A 16,820-nucleotide genomic window follows, 5' to 3' on the forward strand; every position below is an offset into this window, starting at 1 on the left:
TTTTAGTGTCCTGGAATAGGATACTGTGTCCTGTTTGAGTTAGGCTATGTTCAGCCACTGCTGATTTTTCTGGATGGCCAAGTCTGCAGTGTCTTCCATGTTCTTTTATTCTTGTCTGGATGCTACGCTGTGTGGTCCCGATGTAAACTTGTACACAGCTGCAGGGTATATGGTATACTCCTGCAGAGGTGAGGGGGTCTCTACTGTCTTTTGCTGATCGTAGCATCTGTTGTATTTTTCGGGTGGGTCTGAATACTGTTTGTAAGTTGTGCTTATTCATAAGCTTTCCCATCTGATCAGTGATTCCTTTGATATATGGCAAAAACACTTTTCCTGTGGGAGACTATTTTTCCTTAGTTGTTTGATTTATCCTTGGTTTAATCGCTCTTCTGATTTCATTTCTGGAGTAGCCATTTGCTTGAAGTGCATGGTTTAGATGATTAGTTTCCTCGCTGAGAAAGTGCGGTTCACATATCGGTCTTGCACGGTCTACTAATGTTATTATGCCTCTTTTCTGTCGAGGGTGGTGATTGGAGTTTTTGTGTAAGTACCAATCCGTATGAGTTGGTTTCCTGTAGACCTTGTGACCTAACTGAAAGTTTGCTTTGCGGATGACCAAGGTATCTAGAAATGGAAGTTTACCCTCGATTTCTTTCTCCATGGTGAATTGTATGTTCAGGTGGATATTGTTGAGGTAGTTTAAAAACTCCATTAATTCTTCCTCACCATGGCTCCAAATTATAAAGGTATCATCCATGAACTGGAACCAGACTGTAGATTTGTGGGGTGCTGATTCTAGAGCTGTCTTTTCAAAATGTTCCATGTAAAAGTTTGCTATAACTGGGCTGAGCGGGCTTCCTATGGCAACTCCATCTATCTGTTCATAGAATTCGTTATCCCATTTATTTTATTTGCTTCAATTATAGCCTGCCCTTCTCCCCAATGGGGACCCAGAGCAGCTCACTTTGTTCTCTTCTCCATTTCATTCTCACAGCAACCTTGTGAGATAGTGTAGGCTGAGAATATGTGACTGTCCTAAGGATATCCAACAAGCTTCCATGGGAGACTGGGGATTTGAACATGGGTCTCCTAGAGTGTAATTCAACACTCTAAGCACTACCCCACATTGGTTCCCATTATCTTGATTTCAACAATAATAGCATGATCTTGAGAGTCAGTGTAGTAAAATGATTCAGTTGCAAATTAGTTCTGGGGAGAAGTGTGTTTAATCTACATCTGCAATGAAGGCCATTAGCAGTGCTATTGTGGGTCACCTTTAGTCAGTCACTATCTTTCATCCTATCTTACTTCACTGTGCTGTTGTGAAGATAAAATCTGAGGCATGGGGGGAATGTATGCTATCAAACTCATTCAAGGAAGGGTGGGATAAAATTGTACTTAATAAAGATATGAGTATGCCAAACTGGGAATATCAGCAGAGGCAGCAATAGTAGCCAGAAAAAAACGTAACAGCTAGGGGTACGTGACTAATATTAAGTGCACGCATGTAAGAGGAAGCTTGAAGAAAAATGTTAGATATGATTTACTATCACAGTTTTATCCTATTCCAAAAAACTCAAGGTGACATATGTGGCTCTTGACTTTCCATTTTATCTTCGCAACCATCCTGTGAGACAAGTTAGGCTGAAAGACTGCCCCAAAAACGCTTACTGCTCAAGTAAATGGGCTTAGACTTTTTACATAGGATTGTACTAACAGAGATCATCATAGCTAAGTGGAGATTTGAATCTAAATGTGGAATCCTAAACAGAGTTACTCGTAAGTCCATTGATTTCAATGGGCTTAGACTGGAATAACTATTTAGGATTGTACTAGAAAAGATCAAGAGTCGAGTAGCACCTATAAGACTAACAAAATTTGTGGTAGGGTATGGGCTTTCGTGAGTCACAGTTCATTTCTTCAGATAGGATTTCACTGTAGATCTTCTAGGTCCTAAGTTCAACACTAAGGCTGGTTCTTACCTTTAAGGCCCTAAATAGCATGGGAATAGGGTATCTGAAGGATTGCCTCCTTCATTCTGTCCTTCCCACTAGCTAAGATCCTCTTCACAATCCCTGGCTATCTGTGTGCCAACCTTCAGACATAAGACCAGGGACAGAACTTTTTCAGTGATGGCATCTAGCCTGTGGAACTCCCTTCCTCTTGAGGTTTGCCACTACCTTAGTCTCTTTTAGGTACCAGGCCAAAACATTTCTTTTTAACATAGGCTTTTAATTAAGAGGTTTATCTACTTACTTTTATTTAATTACTTTATTTATAGTCCACCTTTCTCACTGAGATTCAAGGTGGATTACATGGTATATGTCAATATAATCAACAGATGGGGCATTCAATAAATAAAACCATAGGGTAGGGATTGCAGAAATTTCTGTCTCTAGTCTGAAAACTGTTTTATGAGACTGGTTTTAAGCTGCTCAATGGTTTGTGCTGTTTTTATGCTCTGCCTGGGCATTTAATGTTAGGTTTTTAATTGTTACTGTTAATTTTTAATTGTTAATGATGTTTTAAGCCTCCTCAAGCAGGTTTTCTGGAGAGGTGGCATACAAATTTTCTTTTAAAAACTCACTTTACAACACTAACTTTCAGAAAGATGCATGGCTTAAAAGGCCTGGGAATCTTTTCTCCCCAGAGATAAAAAATTAATTTATTTTAGGTTTACTATATAGTGTATACCCAGATTTCTTTGGCTGATCTGAGAACCTATCTAGTCAAATAGGGATGATTCACACATCAAATATAATGCATAATTTCTCTTCACTTCAGGACTGGCAACTGAATGAGTGAATTGACTCTACTGCACTTTCTGACAAGATGTGAAAGTCCTACCCGAGGCACTCTTTGATTTTCCATTCACACATGCTAGCCATAAGCTACGATTGAGCTATCCAAGTAATGAAGATACATGTGTGAAACAAACCAGTTTCTGGACCTAAAGACATGCAAAATGCAGTTATTTGCTGGCCTTTATCCATCATCAGAATTATTTCAGTGTTGCTCAATATTAGGAATGTAAAATGCCTAGGTGCTTTTGTAGCAATGTGAAAGACCTTATTTAGAACTGGAGTAATTCCAGTTAAATTGATTTAGGATTAACTAATGCAGTGAACAAAGATATATTCTTATATATGTGGAAACTGCAGTGGTAGAGTAATAAATTCCACACTTTCAATGCATATCAATGGATAAAATGGGGGATCTAAAAAGTCAGACTATTTTCACTTCAGGTGATGACCCAGGTGGAGAACGGTTTCAGATTAAGCCTTTCTTCTTCCTCTTAGATCCTCACTCGTAACTGTAATCAAGGTTTAAATATGTGTAACTGCATTTGTCCACACTGATCTCTAGCCTGACTTCTCCCTAGAAGCTAAAACGACAAAACTGAGGCTATCATGCGTTGGTCATATCATGAGAAGACAAGACTTACTGGAAAAGGCAATAATGCTAGGAAAAGTGAAAGTAGGAAAAGAGGAAGACCTAAAATAAGACTCAATAAAGGTAGTCAACAACCTTCAGTTTGCATGACCTGAGCAAGGCTGTCAATAATAGGACATTTTGGGAGGCATTCATTTATGGAGTCGCCATAAGTCTGAAGTGACTTCACAGCACATAACATACACGCACAATCACTAACTATCCCTGTTGCCTTTCCAGTTATCTGTTCTAGATTATAAACCCCTCCAGGGTAGGGACCTGTCTGCTTTTACATATGTGTAAACCTTGTAAAATATTGACTACACAAGTAGGATACCTACAAGGACTAGCAAGAGAATCTTAATTTCTCCTCCCCCATCATGTCCTCTTTTCCTTCTGTGCCCCTCCCCTTTTCCTACTTCCTTTTCTCTTTCCGACTTACCTTTCTCTCTCCCCCTCTCCCCCCCCCTTCACCTCTGCCTCCTGCAGCCTCTCCCTTAAGGCCCAAGTGCATGGTGCTAACTGCAGGGCCCAGTTGCATGGTGAGGAAACTGCAAGGACTTATGGGGGGGAGTACTTCACTTTCTACTGTATTCCCTTCCCCACACTATTTCCTCTTTTCCTCCTCCTGGCAGCCTCCATATGCTCACCTTTCCTTACATCCTTCTCTCCTTTAAACCCACTAAACAGCTCACCTTTATCTACCCTTCCCATCTTCATCTATATTTATTAATTTACTTCATCTATACACTGCTATTCTCCACAATGGGGACCTAAAACAGCACGGGGAAGGGTACTGCTCCACTCCCCCTGCCTTTTACTGACAGAAACAGCCTGGAATACTGGCTAAATAATTATGGTTGCTACTAATAGCCACTGAGAGCATCTGGTTAAAGCTACAGGGGGTTCTTTTATCATTTTGGGTTTTTAATCATGTATTTTTAAAGATTTTTCTGCAGACCTGGGAATTTTTCAGATGTGTAGGAGTATCTGTCTTGTCAGTTCATAGCTCTGATCTCTGGATTTAAGTATCCACAGATCAGGGCCACTTGGCTATTAGTATATAAGATTAGATAAGATTAGAATGTTTGCCTGCATCGTGGGTTCTGGTTTAGGAACACTGCCCTCTAGAGAGAGGGGACTTTTACACAGGCCGGGTGAGGTTGCTTGGCAACAAGAGGGAAGAACAGTGTGAACATCAAGACCTGTTTCCAAAGGTAAGTCATGCAGGAGGGAGTGGAAAATTTAGGGTGGAAGAAGCTTTTAAGGAAAAGTGGCTTCTGAGTTTGTGGAAATCAGAGACCTCACCAAGTGTCCAGCTGACCTGCCAACAGTTTATGAGTCAAAGCCTAGAGACAAAAGAAACTGACATATTTTTAAACCTGACTTTAGGATTGCTCTGCTCAGTATATTTTATTATTCACACAGTTTTGTTTAAAATTTCCAGTTTTATATGCATTGTTTTTCTCACATTTAAATAAGTGCTGTTTGGGTTTGGAATGGGGCCGCCACAATTCTGCAACCACTAATCAAGCCCTTTCAAGGCTAAAAATCATATGCGCATGTGATCTTATGCTCCAACAGGAAAAGAAATCACAAAAGCAAGCCCCCTTCCAATTTTAGGAGACGATGGTCTCCATAGGGCTCTTCTCACATAGAGTTTGCTAAATTATCTACATACTCCTTTTCTTCACTAAAATCAAAGTGCCCAAAGAGACTTCCAAAAGAACTGATGGTGCTATCCTAAGCAGAGTTACACCTTTCTACATCCACTGAACTCAATAGGCTTAGAAAGTGTAACTCTGCTTAGGACAGCAGTGCAACACTGCATCGGTGAAGACCCTAGACCATTATTTCTGAAAACGAAAACATATACTGGCCTGAGAAACGGGATGTTTTTCTGTTTAGGATTATTTTAAACGCGCACACACGCAACCCACCACAGTTCTCGGCCATTTCCTAGTGTTCAATAAAGGGACAACAACAAAAATCCCCACCTCCTATGCGCCCCTGGCTCGGGAGCCCCAGCCTTCACGTGTGAGCCTTCATCGTCACGCCCCACCCACCAGGGTCTTCTTCACCTGGTGGCCGCTTTCAAAGAAACCACCACGCCAGCCTCCAACAGCAACGAATCTTCCGCCTCTCGCAGAAGCCTCGAAGCCCTTTATCTAACCCCCCAAGCGGCACCCCCGCCAACATGGTCTCGCCGCCCTGCCCCACAGCAGAGCGCGACCCGTTTCGTCCCCCTTCAGAAAGAGCTCTGTGGGAAGAAGCCAGGCCTTGCTACACAGCGTTACCTGCCCGAAGGGAAAGCGCGGGCGGCCAGCGGCCCCAGACAATCACACCCGCTCTCCCAGTGCTCCTGCAGGTCTAACGGCCCAGCCCACAGCAGCCAAGTGCCAGCTCTCAGCTCAGCGCCTCACGCTCTTCGTCCCTCCTTCCTACCCACCCAGGCCTTGCCTGAGCCCAGCCTCAGCGTACAAACACAGAAGCAAGTCCCGCCTACCCAGGGAGCCTGGGACGTGTAGTCTCGAGTTGCACCACTCTAGACAAGGAAGATTCCCACCCCATTCGCCACATACACGTGCTGAAAAGGAAGGCTCTGGTGGAAGTCCATCCCTTCGACCTCAGGCTAGCTTGCTGGTCTAATACGACCGTGGAGATAAGACTCAAATGCAAGAGCGCCTTAGGGAGTGCTGGAAAAACAGCCTTGTGGCCTTAAGGCGAACATATTTATTGACGCATACACTTTCGTGGGTCAATTCCCATAACTAGCTGCACGAAATGAATTCACATGACACAGCTGTTTTACAGTGCAGTCCTGTACAGTTACTGCACTCTAAATCTATGGAATTCGGAGGACTTAAAGAAAGAGTAACCCTGCATATATAACTTGTTCGTTCGGGTTCTATGGGGCTCATTTAGCAAGCAAACTTGAAACACAAATGTAAGTTAAGAAAATTACACAAAACTTTTTCAACAATCATAACAATACAACTACTTTTTAAAACCAAACTCAGGTGCAGCAAAGAACAAAAACTTGCAGGCAATAATATCTTTAAGTTCAGCCAAGTAACTGGTTGTCTTTTGAAACCACCTTTACTACAGTCCTCTTGTTTATGGAACAAACTGGAACTCAGGCTTCTCTCTTCAGCTTGGGAATTACAGCCCTTATTCAAGATGATAAAAACATATACAAAATTTTCAAGCTCCTGCTCAGCACCAGATACTGACTCCAACCAACTGGGCTAAACCAACTAGCTCATGGGAGTTACACATACATACCCCTGAGCTCAGAAGCTAAGCAGGGTCAGCCCTGGTTAATACTAGGAGGTAAGAACACCAAGGAAGTCCAGGTCTCCCTGCAGAGTCAGGCAATCGCAAACTGCCTCTGCTCTTCTCTTGTCTGAAAACCCTATCAGATTGCTATAAGTCCACTGTGACTTGACAGCACTTTACACACACAGCAGAGGTTTCCATTGTTAATATTTTTTTATTTTTACTTCATTTATTCCCCACCTTTCTCCCCCAATGGATATTTATTTATTTATTATTTATTTTATTTGACTTATATCCCGCCCTCCCCACGAATGGGCTCAGGGCAGCTCACATCATAATTAAAACACAATGAATTAATAGTCAAATTTAAAAACAGATTTAAAAACTTATATTAAAATACTCTGGCGCCATTATATATAGGCTACTTCGGATACTAATAAAAGACCTGCATAGGTCATCACTGTGGGTAAAACGCATAGCCGAGGGCAGTCATAGAAGAGGTAGCGATCTTAGATAGGATAAGGGGGGACACCCTCTGGTCCTCAACCAAAGGCCTGGTGGAACATCTCCATTTTACAGGCCTAGCGGAACTGTAATAGGTCCCACAGGGCCCAGATCTCCAGCAGGAGTGTTCCACCAGGCTGGGGCCAGGGCAGAAAAAGCCCTGGCCCTGGTGGAGGCCAGCTGGATGTCCCTCGGGCTGGGGACCACCAGGAGTTGTTTATCTGCGGAGCGTAGTGCCCTGCAAGGGATGTAATGGGAGAGGTGGTCCCGCAGGTATGCTGGTCCCAGTCCATGGAGATTCATAACAACTTACATCATTCTTCTCAATTTTATCCTCACAACAAACTTGTAGGTTAGGCTGGGAGAGTATGACTGGCTCAAGGTCACCCAGTGAGCTTCCAAAGTGGGGATTCAAATCTACCTCCCAGATCTTAGTCCAACACCTTAACCACTACACCACACCAACTTTTAAATGTTAGAGTATGTCACAGCAAACCTCAAAGGAGTTTTGTAAGACCTTAAAGATAGCCTCTCTTCCAGCCGCATATCATGAAATGCACGGTACAACCTGTAACATTTTTGTGACAGTGCAATCTTCAATGTATTTACTCAGAAATATGTCCCATTATGTTTAATGGGGCTTACTCCCAGGTAACTGTCCATAGGATTGCAACCCCAGAATTCATTTAATGCTAGGGTAGCCAGCCTCCAGGTGGAACCTGGAGATCTCCCAGAATTACAACTCATCTCCAGATGGCAGAAATTAGTTCCCCTGGAGAAAATGGCTGCTATGAAGGATGAACTCTATGGCAATGCACCAAGCTGAGGCCCCTCCCCTACCCAAACCCCACCCTCTCAAGGCTCCACCCCCAGAATCTCCACGAGTTTTCCAACCTGGACCTGGCAACAAAACTTAATGCATCAATAAATCGGCTAGTCATTAAGGTATTGTAAGACAACTTTTCATTTCTGCTGCTGATCAAGGCTAGTCTAGGGGCATAAATAAGGGCAATGATCACACTTTCTTTAACCATCCACCAAAATCACGAACAGGATACAAATATATGTGCGTGCTCTTAATCACAGAGTAAGATCCATTTATGACAGAGTGGGCCTTACTTTTCAGGCAATATGAATAAGATCAGATGTTTTAAAGAAGGGCTTTTTTAACACAAGTAATAGGGCTGTGTTGTAAGGAAATGACTCAGAGAGATGCTTTGGTAAAGGGATAGAACTATATACTACTGGTACGCTCTGTTCCTACTGGTAGTTTCTGTCATTTAATGTCAGATTGCTTGGAGGGGTTTTTTCAGCACTATTTTCAGCTCTGTATTTGGATTTTTGCTTGTTTTCACATTTCTTCAATCCATACCCTATTGTATTGTTTACTGAATGTCCTAGCTGTTGATTGTATTACTTACACTGTGTAATCCACCTTGAGTCTCTATAAGAAAGGTGGACTATAAATTAATAAATAAATAAGTGAAAGGACATGGGAAAGTTGGTTAATGTGTACACAGTACACCTGCAGTCAATAATGAGCAAAAAGCGGGTTCTGTTTCATGTTAATGATTGTGATTATAGATCCAGTTGGTTGTTCATTTTGTCTGGAAAAATTAACAATGAGTATAAACAGACATGGTATAATTTATTTATCCATTTATTTATTTACAAATAATCTGCCCATCAACTGCACATGGTTTGATTAACTGATTTAGGGCCTGATTTATAGGTGATGATGGTGGAGGTAAAGTGCTTTCCCATGTGACTTTGCACAGGGTCAAACTGAGCTGCAGGCTTGTAGCCTAAAACAGCTACAGGTACAGAGAGATCCCCTGGCCCTGTGGATATTATGCCAGCATGCAAACTGAGCAGGCCTAAATACTTTATGGCATAGTTTGGTAAACCATTGTTCAAACTGGGCCTAAATTGCTGACAATACCTATATTTAATTTTGCTAAAGACCTATATTTAATTTTACTAAATACCTGAGTTGTTTCCCTAAAACATTCACCTAAAAATAATCAAAGCAGGTTCTAGGAAAATGGACATCATGTGATTGTAAGGTTGCCAACTGCCAGGTGAGCCTGAAGAACTGGATTTATGACTAATCTTCAGAATACAGAGACCAGTTTCTATGGAGAAAATGGCTGCTTTGGAAAGGGGGCCCCATGGCATTATATTGCATTAAGGTCCTTCCCTTCCCAAACCTCACCTTCCCCAGGCTTCACCCCACATCTCCACAAATGTCCCAATCTGGAATTGGCACTCTTGTGTGTAAACCTGTGTTACTTCTTCAGCTGTTCATGCAGCTCCATTCTGAATAAAGAACTGGTGCTGAGGTCGGAAACAACTTTTGTCTTCTAAATTTGGGAAGAGAGTGCGATGCAGTGCCTTGAATGTCAGAGCAGGACATACCAGACCAAGTGGCTGGGACAAAATGGAACTAACCGAACTATGTAAAATTTCCTGATCGCCCTGAAGAACGGGATAAAAACGTGATAGATGCTTGGGGGGGGGGTAGTGGAGCAATCCTATGTATATTTACTCATGAGTAAGTGTCAGTGTATTAAATGGGATAATCCCAGAAAAAACTGTCAAGAAATCATTTTGGAAGACTGTCGTTGTCATGACTACAAGTCCTCCCGCCGCGCTCAGTTATGACATCAGCGGCCGCTTTAGGCATTGTTGCTTCCGGAGGTTGAACTATAGGGAGATCCTGGAGGTAGAAGACGGCGCCGTTTTGGTACGGGTTGGGAGGCTTGGCAATGGCAAGGGTGTTTTTTTAAAGTAGTTCTCTTGTAGTGGGTATGAAAGGGGGGAGAGCAGCTGGTGTTAATAGAGGTTTGCTGTTGCTAAATAATTAGGTGCTTTTAAAACGGGAAGTGGGTTTCATTTAGGCTGCTTTGTTATAGTCCTTGCAATATCCCCGTAAGGCAATGTAGTTTGAGGGACTGAAGCTGGGAGAACGCGGTTTGTTTATGGTCATCTAATGAGTGCAGAAGGGGAGTTCCCGCCTACGCTTCCTGCTTTTGTCGTGCGGCCTCTTAATCAGCACGTTACACCGATTTTGATGGTCGAGTCTGTTTTGTTCGTGTTCGGTTTTCAAGTTCTTGGTTCTTCCTCCCGTCCTCGTACGGTTATGTTTTTTTTTATTGTGGGCCTATATGGACCCGTGTATACGACTCGCTAGGAATAGTAGCTGCCCTGAGTGTTGGAGGTAGGATAGATAAAATGGTATAGTTCATGAAAACGGATGGAGATACAAGCTTGCGTATAATATAGTGACATAGTGGGTGCTTGCGTTCCTTTGGGAAAAGGATTACGAAAGAATAATTCTGGTTCTGAGAAAGAGGTGCAGGTTCTGGCAGAGATAATTCTATGGCTGTATGTGGAGTGGGTGGGAAGGAGAAGCTTTAAGACCTTCGTTGTAAGTATTTGAGATGAGATTCATGGATTTTGGTTCCATTATCTTTTTTCCAACAAGCATTGTATAATGTTATTTACTAGCAAAATTTTTGTTGTGCCAAAGGCATCTGTATGTTGAAGATATTCAAGTGGGAGTGCCATGGGATATTTGTTGGGGTCAAGATACCCACCTCTAAAAAGGAGTGGAGCAGAGCAGGTTTTGCCCCATAGCGCTGCCCTAAAGTTCTAGTGTTCTGTTTTAATTTCATAGGCAATAGTAACAGCTATTCACTTGTGGGAGATAAAGGGCTATTTGGGGAGCCATTATTGGAGTAGGGACTCAATTAGCTCCTGATATCCTACTGAGACACTTGCTTACAAAAATAAACCTTGCCCCATAGAATGCACTGAAAGCCATTAGGATGTGCTAACTCAAGAGGCTAGATTGTGAAACAAGCTTTCTAGGAATATAAAGGCTCAAAAATCTCTATGCCTACTTGTATTTGATGGAACTTGACTCTCAAAAGCATATACCCTGGAAATCTTGTTGGTCTTTAAGGTGCTACTGGACTCCAATCTTGCTCTTCTATTGTAGACCAATGTGACTACTTACCTGAAGCTTTATAGTGATCTTGTGATGTAATTTCTGACTAGGACTAGGGAAACCTGGGCTGAAATCCCTCACCCACCCATGAAGCTCACAAGGTGACCCTTTAGTCACACACCTCCAGCCTATCCTATCTCACAGGGTTACTGTAATAATAAAATTCAGTTATACTGTCCTGAGCTCTTTTGAGGAAGGATGAGATAAAAATATCTTTTGAGAAGCTGATTGAACATGTTAGGGTGGTTAACTTCTTGAAAGGCTTAAGATACTGAAATAGCTTGTTTATTCTTGTTCCTCCTCCCAAGTTGTTCTTCCTCTCGTGTTCTGTGTGTACTTAAATTCTGGGGCATGTTTGAGGATGCCTTCATAGTTCATATGTTCAGGACCAGGACTACTGGGCTTTATATTTCAAAAGCCATAAAATGTCAAATAGTCTCCTGTGACTGTCTATTGCTTGTTGATTTTTCCCTCTAAGCTGCTTTTTATAAACTTTCCTATCACAACTGATATTTGTGAGAATCCCCCTACTAAGCTTCCTTGGGACTTCAGTATTCCCTGAAAAACTATTAGAAAACACTGGCATGTATGATTACAGGAACAAACTTCAATGGAATTTATTTTGCAGCAGGACAGGCCAATTAAATCTGAGGTCTTTTTTCCTTTGAATCTAAGGATTTCTTAACAATGTCTTAGTTCAGGAAGATTACTCTTTGCCTGAATTTGTATACAGTTTCTTAGGCTTTTTTTTGGACAATGTGATTAAATTCCATTTTTTCCCAGGATATCACAGTGTATGGCCTTGGAGCCGGTCGTAACTCTGAGAATGGGTCCAGAGAGGATCTGTCCAAATGAACATGATGAGCTGGGGCTACAAGAGGTATCTGATGGAACTGCGGAACCTGCTGGGGACTGGAGTAGCGAGGAACCGGAGGAGGAGGAGGAGGAGGAAGGTAGCAGTCATGGTTACTTGTATCAGCCCCTGAACCAAGATCCAGACCAGGGACCAACAACAGTTGAAGAAACAGTTCCTAGCACAGATCCAGTCCTTGACATCCATGAGCGACTTCAGGTAGAGGTTTTGTTTCTTACAGAAACATGGCTTGGGGACAGGGAACCCAGCATGATCATGACTTTGTGCCATATTAAATTTAAATGTCTAATGGGTTTTGTACATTAAATGCAGGCAATGAGACTGCACCTGCCTGATCCACCTGTGGACAGCGATGAAGAAGGATCCACCGCTCAGAGCAGTCGAAGTTCCATCCCTATGGATCCAGGTAACAATCAAATGTGAAATGGTTTTAATCATTTTAGATAATGGTAGCCTTTGTGGAACCATGCCAGCTTTATAACAAAACTTCACTGTGAATGACAAGTACTATGACAATGCTATAAATCCTGTTTGCTCTCATGACATTTTATCTTTATTTTTGCAACTCAGTTTGTCCTAACTTTTAACGGCTAGAATATTTTTAGGCCAGCAACTTGAATACAGAAGCGTCCATGTTACTAATATTACTGTTTTATGCTACTATGTTTTTACTTACATATATAGTTATAATCCACTCTTGAGCCCACTTACAGGGTGAGCGGACTATAAATCTAATTAAATAAATAATTGCTGCTTTTTTGTGGGTTAGATGCAGTAGTGATCTCTGATGTAAAAATTTGGGGGGCACCATCCATCCTGCTTAAGTTTGTAGCATGTAGTCTTGGGGGGAGGGTTTAATTCCTAAGCATCTTTTCATGGGGAGTTGCCTTCTTTTTCTCTGCACATTGTGAATATTAAACCCTGAATGGTGATTATAGTGACACAGGAGGTCCTTCTGTACTGGGGGTTTGCTTGTTTTTTAAAGAAGTGTCTCTCATCCTTCAGCTGTGTTTGGTTCTAGAACATGTGGAGTTGGTGAAGAGAACAATGGCTGGAGTCAAGCTCCCCACACTGGGAATTCCTGCATGGGCCAACGAGATCTCAGATGATCAGTGGCAAGCCATGGTGCAGCGAACACTGCAAGCCCGCCAGAGTCCGATCAGTTCTAGGCCAGAATGGAAATGAAGATGCAGAGCCAATGGTGGATTCTCTGCCTAGAAGGGAAACTTTTCCTTGAGTGTAAAGTGCTGCACTTTAAACCTCTTTCTCTTTGTGTGAACAGGTCAGGCAGAAACTTACCTTCTACCAGCATTGAAGCTGGGTGTTCTTTTTGTTGCATTGAAAATGTGGCTCTAATGCACCAGATGTTTGTAACTTCTAATTGTTGCTAGTGGGTGGTGATGACTGTTGCAGGGACCTGGGCCTTGAGGATGTTTCCTGACTTTTGAAAAGCCGGCCAGTCATATCAGCCGCTGTGACATGACCCTTCCGCCTTTGACATGCATAGTCTAGCCCTAGTGTTTTTCCCTTCCCAATTGGCTTACAAGCTAAAGAGCTAAACAGGGGCCATAAGGTGGAGTCGTGTGTTGTCTTTTCAAGAGATCCATTTTATTTAGTTCTGTACATACAGGGACATCTGTACAAAATCCAACACTGTCATACTATGTAATACTCTACTGAAAATAAAGTACACCATATGTACATATGAACTGTAAAGCAGCTTAATACTTGTGTCCAGAGAGTGAATGCATCACTTAGTTTTGCTTTCCCCCCCTCTCGTGAGGGTTTATGTAAGAAGTGAAAGAGGCCGCTCCAACCCAGTCCATGTAAAAAGTGGAGAAGGATACAAGCAGAAAGTGGGTTAAATAATGCAAGGAAATTAAGTATAGCTGCATTAAGGTAGATAGTGACCTGAAGCTGTGTGCTTGAGGTGCTTGTTTTGGCTTAAGTTGTTAATTTTCACCCCATTTCTCACACAGCTTCCCCCACCTGTGAGATACATAGGACACTGGAATGAATTGGCAGCAAACTAAACTTTAATGTTAGGTACCAAACACAAGTTTCCCTGACCCCCAAACAAAGGTGACAGAGGGCTATATTTACACCTAAGCGGTACAGCACAAGATGCTCAGTTGCAGCTCTGCTCCACCAGTGCAAAACTGTAAAAGGCAGAGGAGTGCTATGTTGCATCCATATGGGAAAAAGTAAAAGGGAGAAAATTCCTCCAGTTCTTATTTGCAGAGCCCAGCCTCAGGGCGGGGGAATAGATGGATTGAATTTTTCTTTAGAGTAGAACAGTTCTAAGTCAGCTCCTTCTTACTACCACCTGAATCGTGCTTGAAGTTTACAAGCTATAGGAGCAGGCTAACCAGGCACATACTGAACATCAGGCAAAATCTTTCTGTTGAGAGGCTGGTTTGGGCTTTTTTGCAGCTCCAGTTGTTGCTCAGCCTTCTCTCCCTTTAGCAATAATATTTTACAGGCAATGCACAAAAGGACATTAAGAACTACAACAAGTTGGTAGCCAGATGGTATTTTTAAAGACAAGTATTTGAAAATATTTTGGCAGCAGGTAAGCTAGGTAAGACAGTACCAGTTGGCAGCCGAGTCACATGACACAGATTTAGCAGCAACTCTTCTTCCCAAAGAACAATTGGCAGGTTAAGGAGAGCAACACCATGGATTAGCTGCCGGTATGAACAGCTGGTAAATTCCCACTTTTCAAATGTTAACTAATCAGTTTTCTAATGGCTGAAAGGCCACTAAACAAATGGGAGGGTAGGCTGTTCTCAAGGTAACAGGTATGTCTAAGGAAATACATATAAACGGATCAAGGTACAGAAGAAGGGTTGGGAGTACTGTGTGAACATGTTAAGTAGACAAGGCTGTACACTGTGCAAAGATTAAACGAAGAACAGGAATGTTACATAGCATTAAAACAAGTTAGGCTGAAGCCTGCTCTTATATCATTAACTCATCAATCTCACTGATGTTAGACAGTTACTTCGAAGCAGGTATGCTTAAGTTGAGAACCTTGGTTTGAGGTACTGGTAGTAATTGGCTGGAAGCTAGACTCTGAGGGGGAAACCCAGCAATCAGTATACATTATTAGAGCTGGTAAGAGAGGCAGACCGTGGATGAGGAATGGGTAAGCTATAAGGGCCTTTCCCTTTTGTAATCTTTCATGATTCTGAAACAGCCAGCAGCTTGAGAGCAATGGTAGCACATTAAGTGAATCCAGCAATTACTATTGGGGCAGCAGTAGCCAAAGGAAAGTGTCCAGTGCTCTGAACTAGTTCACACCATAAAAATGAGCTTCTACTGTAGGTATGTCTGTCCCCTTCTCTTGGGCTTATAGGGCAGAACCTCTGAAATGAATCTGAGCCCCAATGAGGCTTCATGTGCTCCAGATGAGGAGGCCTGGTTGCCAATTTCTGAGACTGTGAAGTTAATTTTCGTCTCTTGTTCCCAATAGGGGAAATGTTAAAAGCCATTATGAAACTACAACAACCTTTCTATTTTTAGTAAGCATTCACTCAGAGTTCCAAGTCTAGAAGCCAGCAGTTGATATGGAGCTGGCATGAGTACAAGACTGCTCAAGAGTCACCCTCACTCCAGTTTTAGCCAAGAGGGCTGCGAGAACAGTGGAGCTGAAGTGAGGGGAGGGGTCAACCAAAACCTAAGTGAGGCTCCTACATAGCAGCTGCAGGCTAGCTAACAGGCACATAGATCAACTAGTAGTATCTGAAAGGATGAAAAACTACCACAGAGCCCAAAGCAATCGATTTGGAATTATGTCTGGCTGCCACTTGCATCACAAATTCGGAGGAGGGGGGAATATGTGAGCAGAACACAGTGTGCAAATTTTTGCTTTTCAATTTGCATTCACAAACATTTAGGACTTTCTTACACAGAATGATTACATCCCTTTCCAGACGCAGCCAAAAGCAAGAAGTTTCCTGCATGATGCTTTCACCCTTGCTCTTGTGAATCAAAATAACTAGAGTTCTTCAATAGATTTGCCAGTTGTTGAAAGTGGAAAAAAACAACACATTGGTCCCACCAAATCTAACCTGGTCTTAAAGGAACAAACCTACCTTGATCTTGAGCAAATGGACAGAATTTGATCTGCTTAGTCAGTTTCATATACAGTATCTGTTTATGGCTGTGTATGGAAAATGGTACATAAACAGGTGCCAGTAGGCTGTAGTGAGTAGTTAAGTGTAGTGTGCAGCTAAGAAGTTGCTGAACTCTCTGCTTTGGTAGTGAGGCTGGGAGTCAGAGAGCAGGAAATGAAATGATCCCTGCAAGGAATGGTACTCTCATGGATTGGCTAGGCTCCCTTCAAACGTGCACACAAGAACAGCTTTAAGAGGATAAAGCAGGAGGAAGTGACAGTGTGGTGGGATATGAGGTACAATGTAAAATCAAATCTAACCTGAAAGTATGAGAATGGAGTGGAGGACAGGCACAGCTCACCATGTTCATTCCCTATACATTAGAACAAAGTGCATTTCTGTGTACCCTCCAGGGGCTCCCTAGCCCGTCAGAGTGCCTCCTGGCTCGAAGTGAGAAATTCTTCTGCTCTCTTGTGTGCTTCCAGGGCCTTTATGGTGTAGACATCCTGAGGAAGCTCAGATTTCCGACGCAGCAAAACCTTCTCCTTCTTCATGTCTTTCAGCATCTAGACATAAAGCCACAAGAAATCAGAGGGCAAGT

At 42.5% G+C, this 16,820-nt stretch overlaps 3 protein-coding genes across 6 annotated transcripts in view; 1 reads left to right on the top strand and 2 right to left on the bottom strand.

Annotated features, from left to right (window-relative positions):
• Positions 1–5,829, bottom strand: part of KLHDC3 (kelch domain containing 3) — a 60,096-nt gene extending 54,267 nt beyond the window's left edge. For 3 of the 4 annotated variants that reach the window (XM_054995345.1, XM_054995320.1, XM_054995315.1), the window contains exon 1: positions 5,730–5,829. The gene's annotated coding sequence lies outside the window, so the exon portion shown is untranslated. The remainder of the gene's footprint in view (positions 1–5,729) is intronic. The other variant, XM_054995362.1, reaches the window with a different exon arrangement.
• Positions 5,830–9,899: 4,070 nt separating this feature from the next.
• MEA1 (male-enhanced antigen 1) lies at positions 9,900–13,810 on the top strand. The gene is made up of 4 exons (XM_054984446.1): positions 9,900–9,961; positions 12,011–12,299; positions 12,414–12,507; positions 13,123–13,810. The coding sequence occupies exons 2-4, from the start codon at positions 12,024–12,026 to the stop codon at positions 13,284–13,286; spliced, it is 534 nt and encodes a 177-aa protein (XP_054840421.1). The 5' UTR covers positions 9,900–9,961; positions 12,011–12,023; the 3' UTR covers positions 13,287–13,810.
• Positions 13,688–16,820, bottom strand: part of PPP2R5D (protein phosphatase 2 regulatory subunit B'delta) — a 45,328-nt gene continuing 42,195 nt past the window's right edge. Inside the window, exon 16 of the mRNA XM_054984430.1 lies at positions 13,688–16,785. Coding sequence (XP_054840405.1) covers positions 16,648–16,785 — 138 coding nt within the window. The 3' untranslated portion in view covers positions 13,688–16,647. The remainder of the gene's footprint in view (positions 16,786–16,820) is intronic.

Source organism: Eublepharis macularius, chromosome 1 (assembly GCF_028583425.1).
Source record: "Eublepharis macularius isolate TG4126 chromosome 1, MPM_Emac_v1.0, whole genome shotgun sequence".
Classification (NCBI taxonomy): Eukaryota; Metazoa; Chordata; class Lepidosauria; order Squamata; family Eublepharidae; genus Eublepharis; species Eublepharis macularius.

Excerpts from the sequence above, each read along its gene's own strand:
- MEA1 (XM_054984446.1), top strand. The coding sequence starts at position 12,024 with ATGGCCTTGGAGCCGGTCGTAACTCTGAGAATGGGTCCAGAGAGGATC. Across the intron at positions 12,300-12,413 it reads ACATCCATGAGCGACTTCAG|GCAATGAGACTGCACCTGCC; the intron begins GTAGAGGTTTTG and ends CATTAAATGCAG. Across the intron at positions 12,508-13,122 it reads TTCCATCCCTATGGATCCAG|AACATGTGGAGTTGGTGAAG; the intron begins GTAACAATCAAA and ends GTTTGGTTCTAG.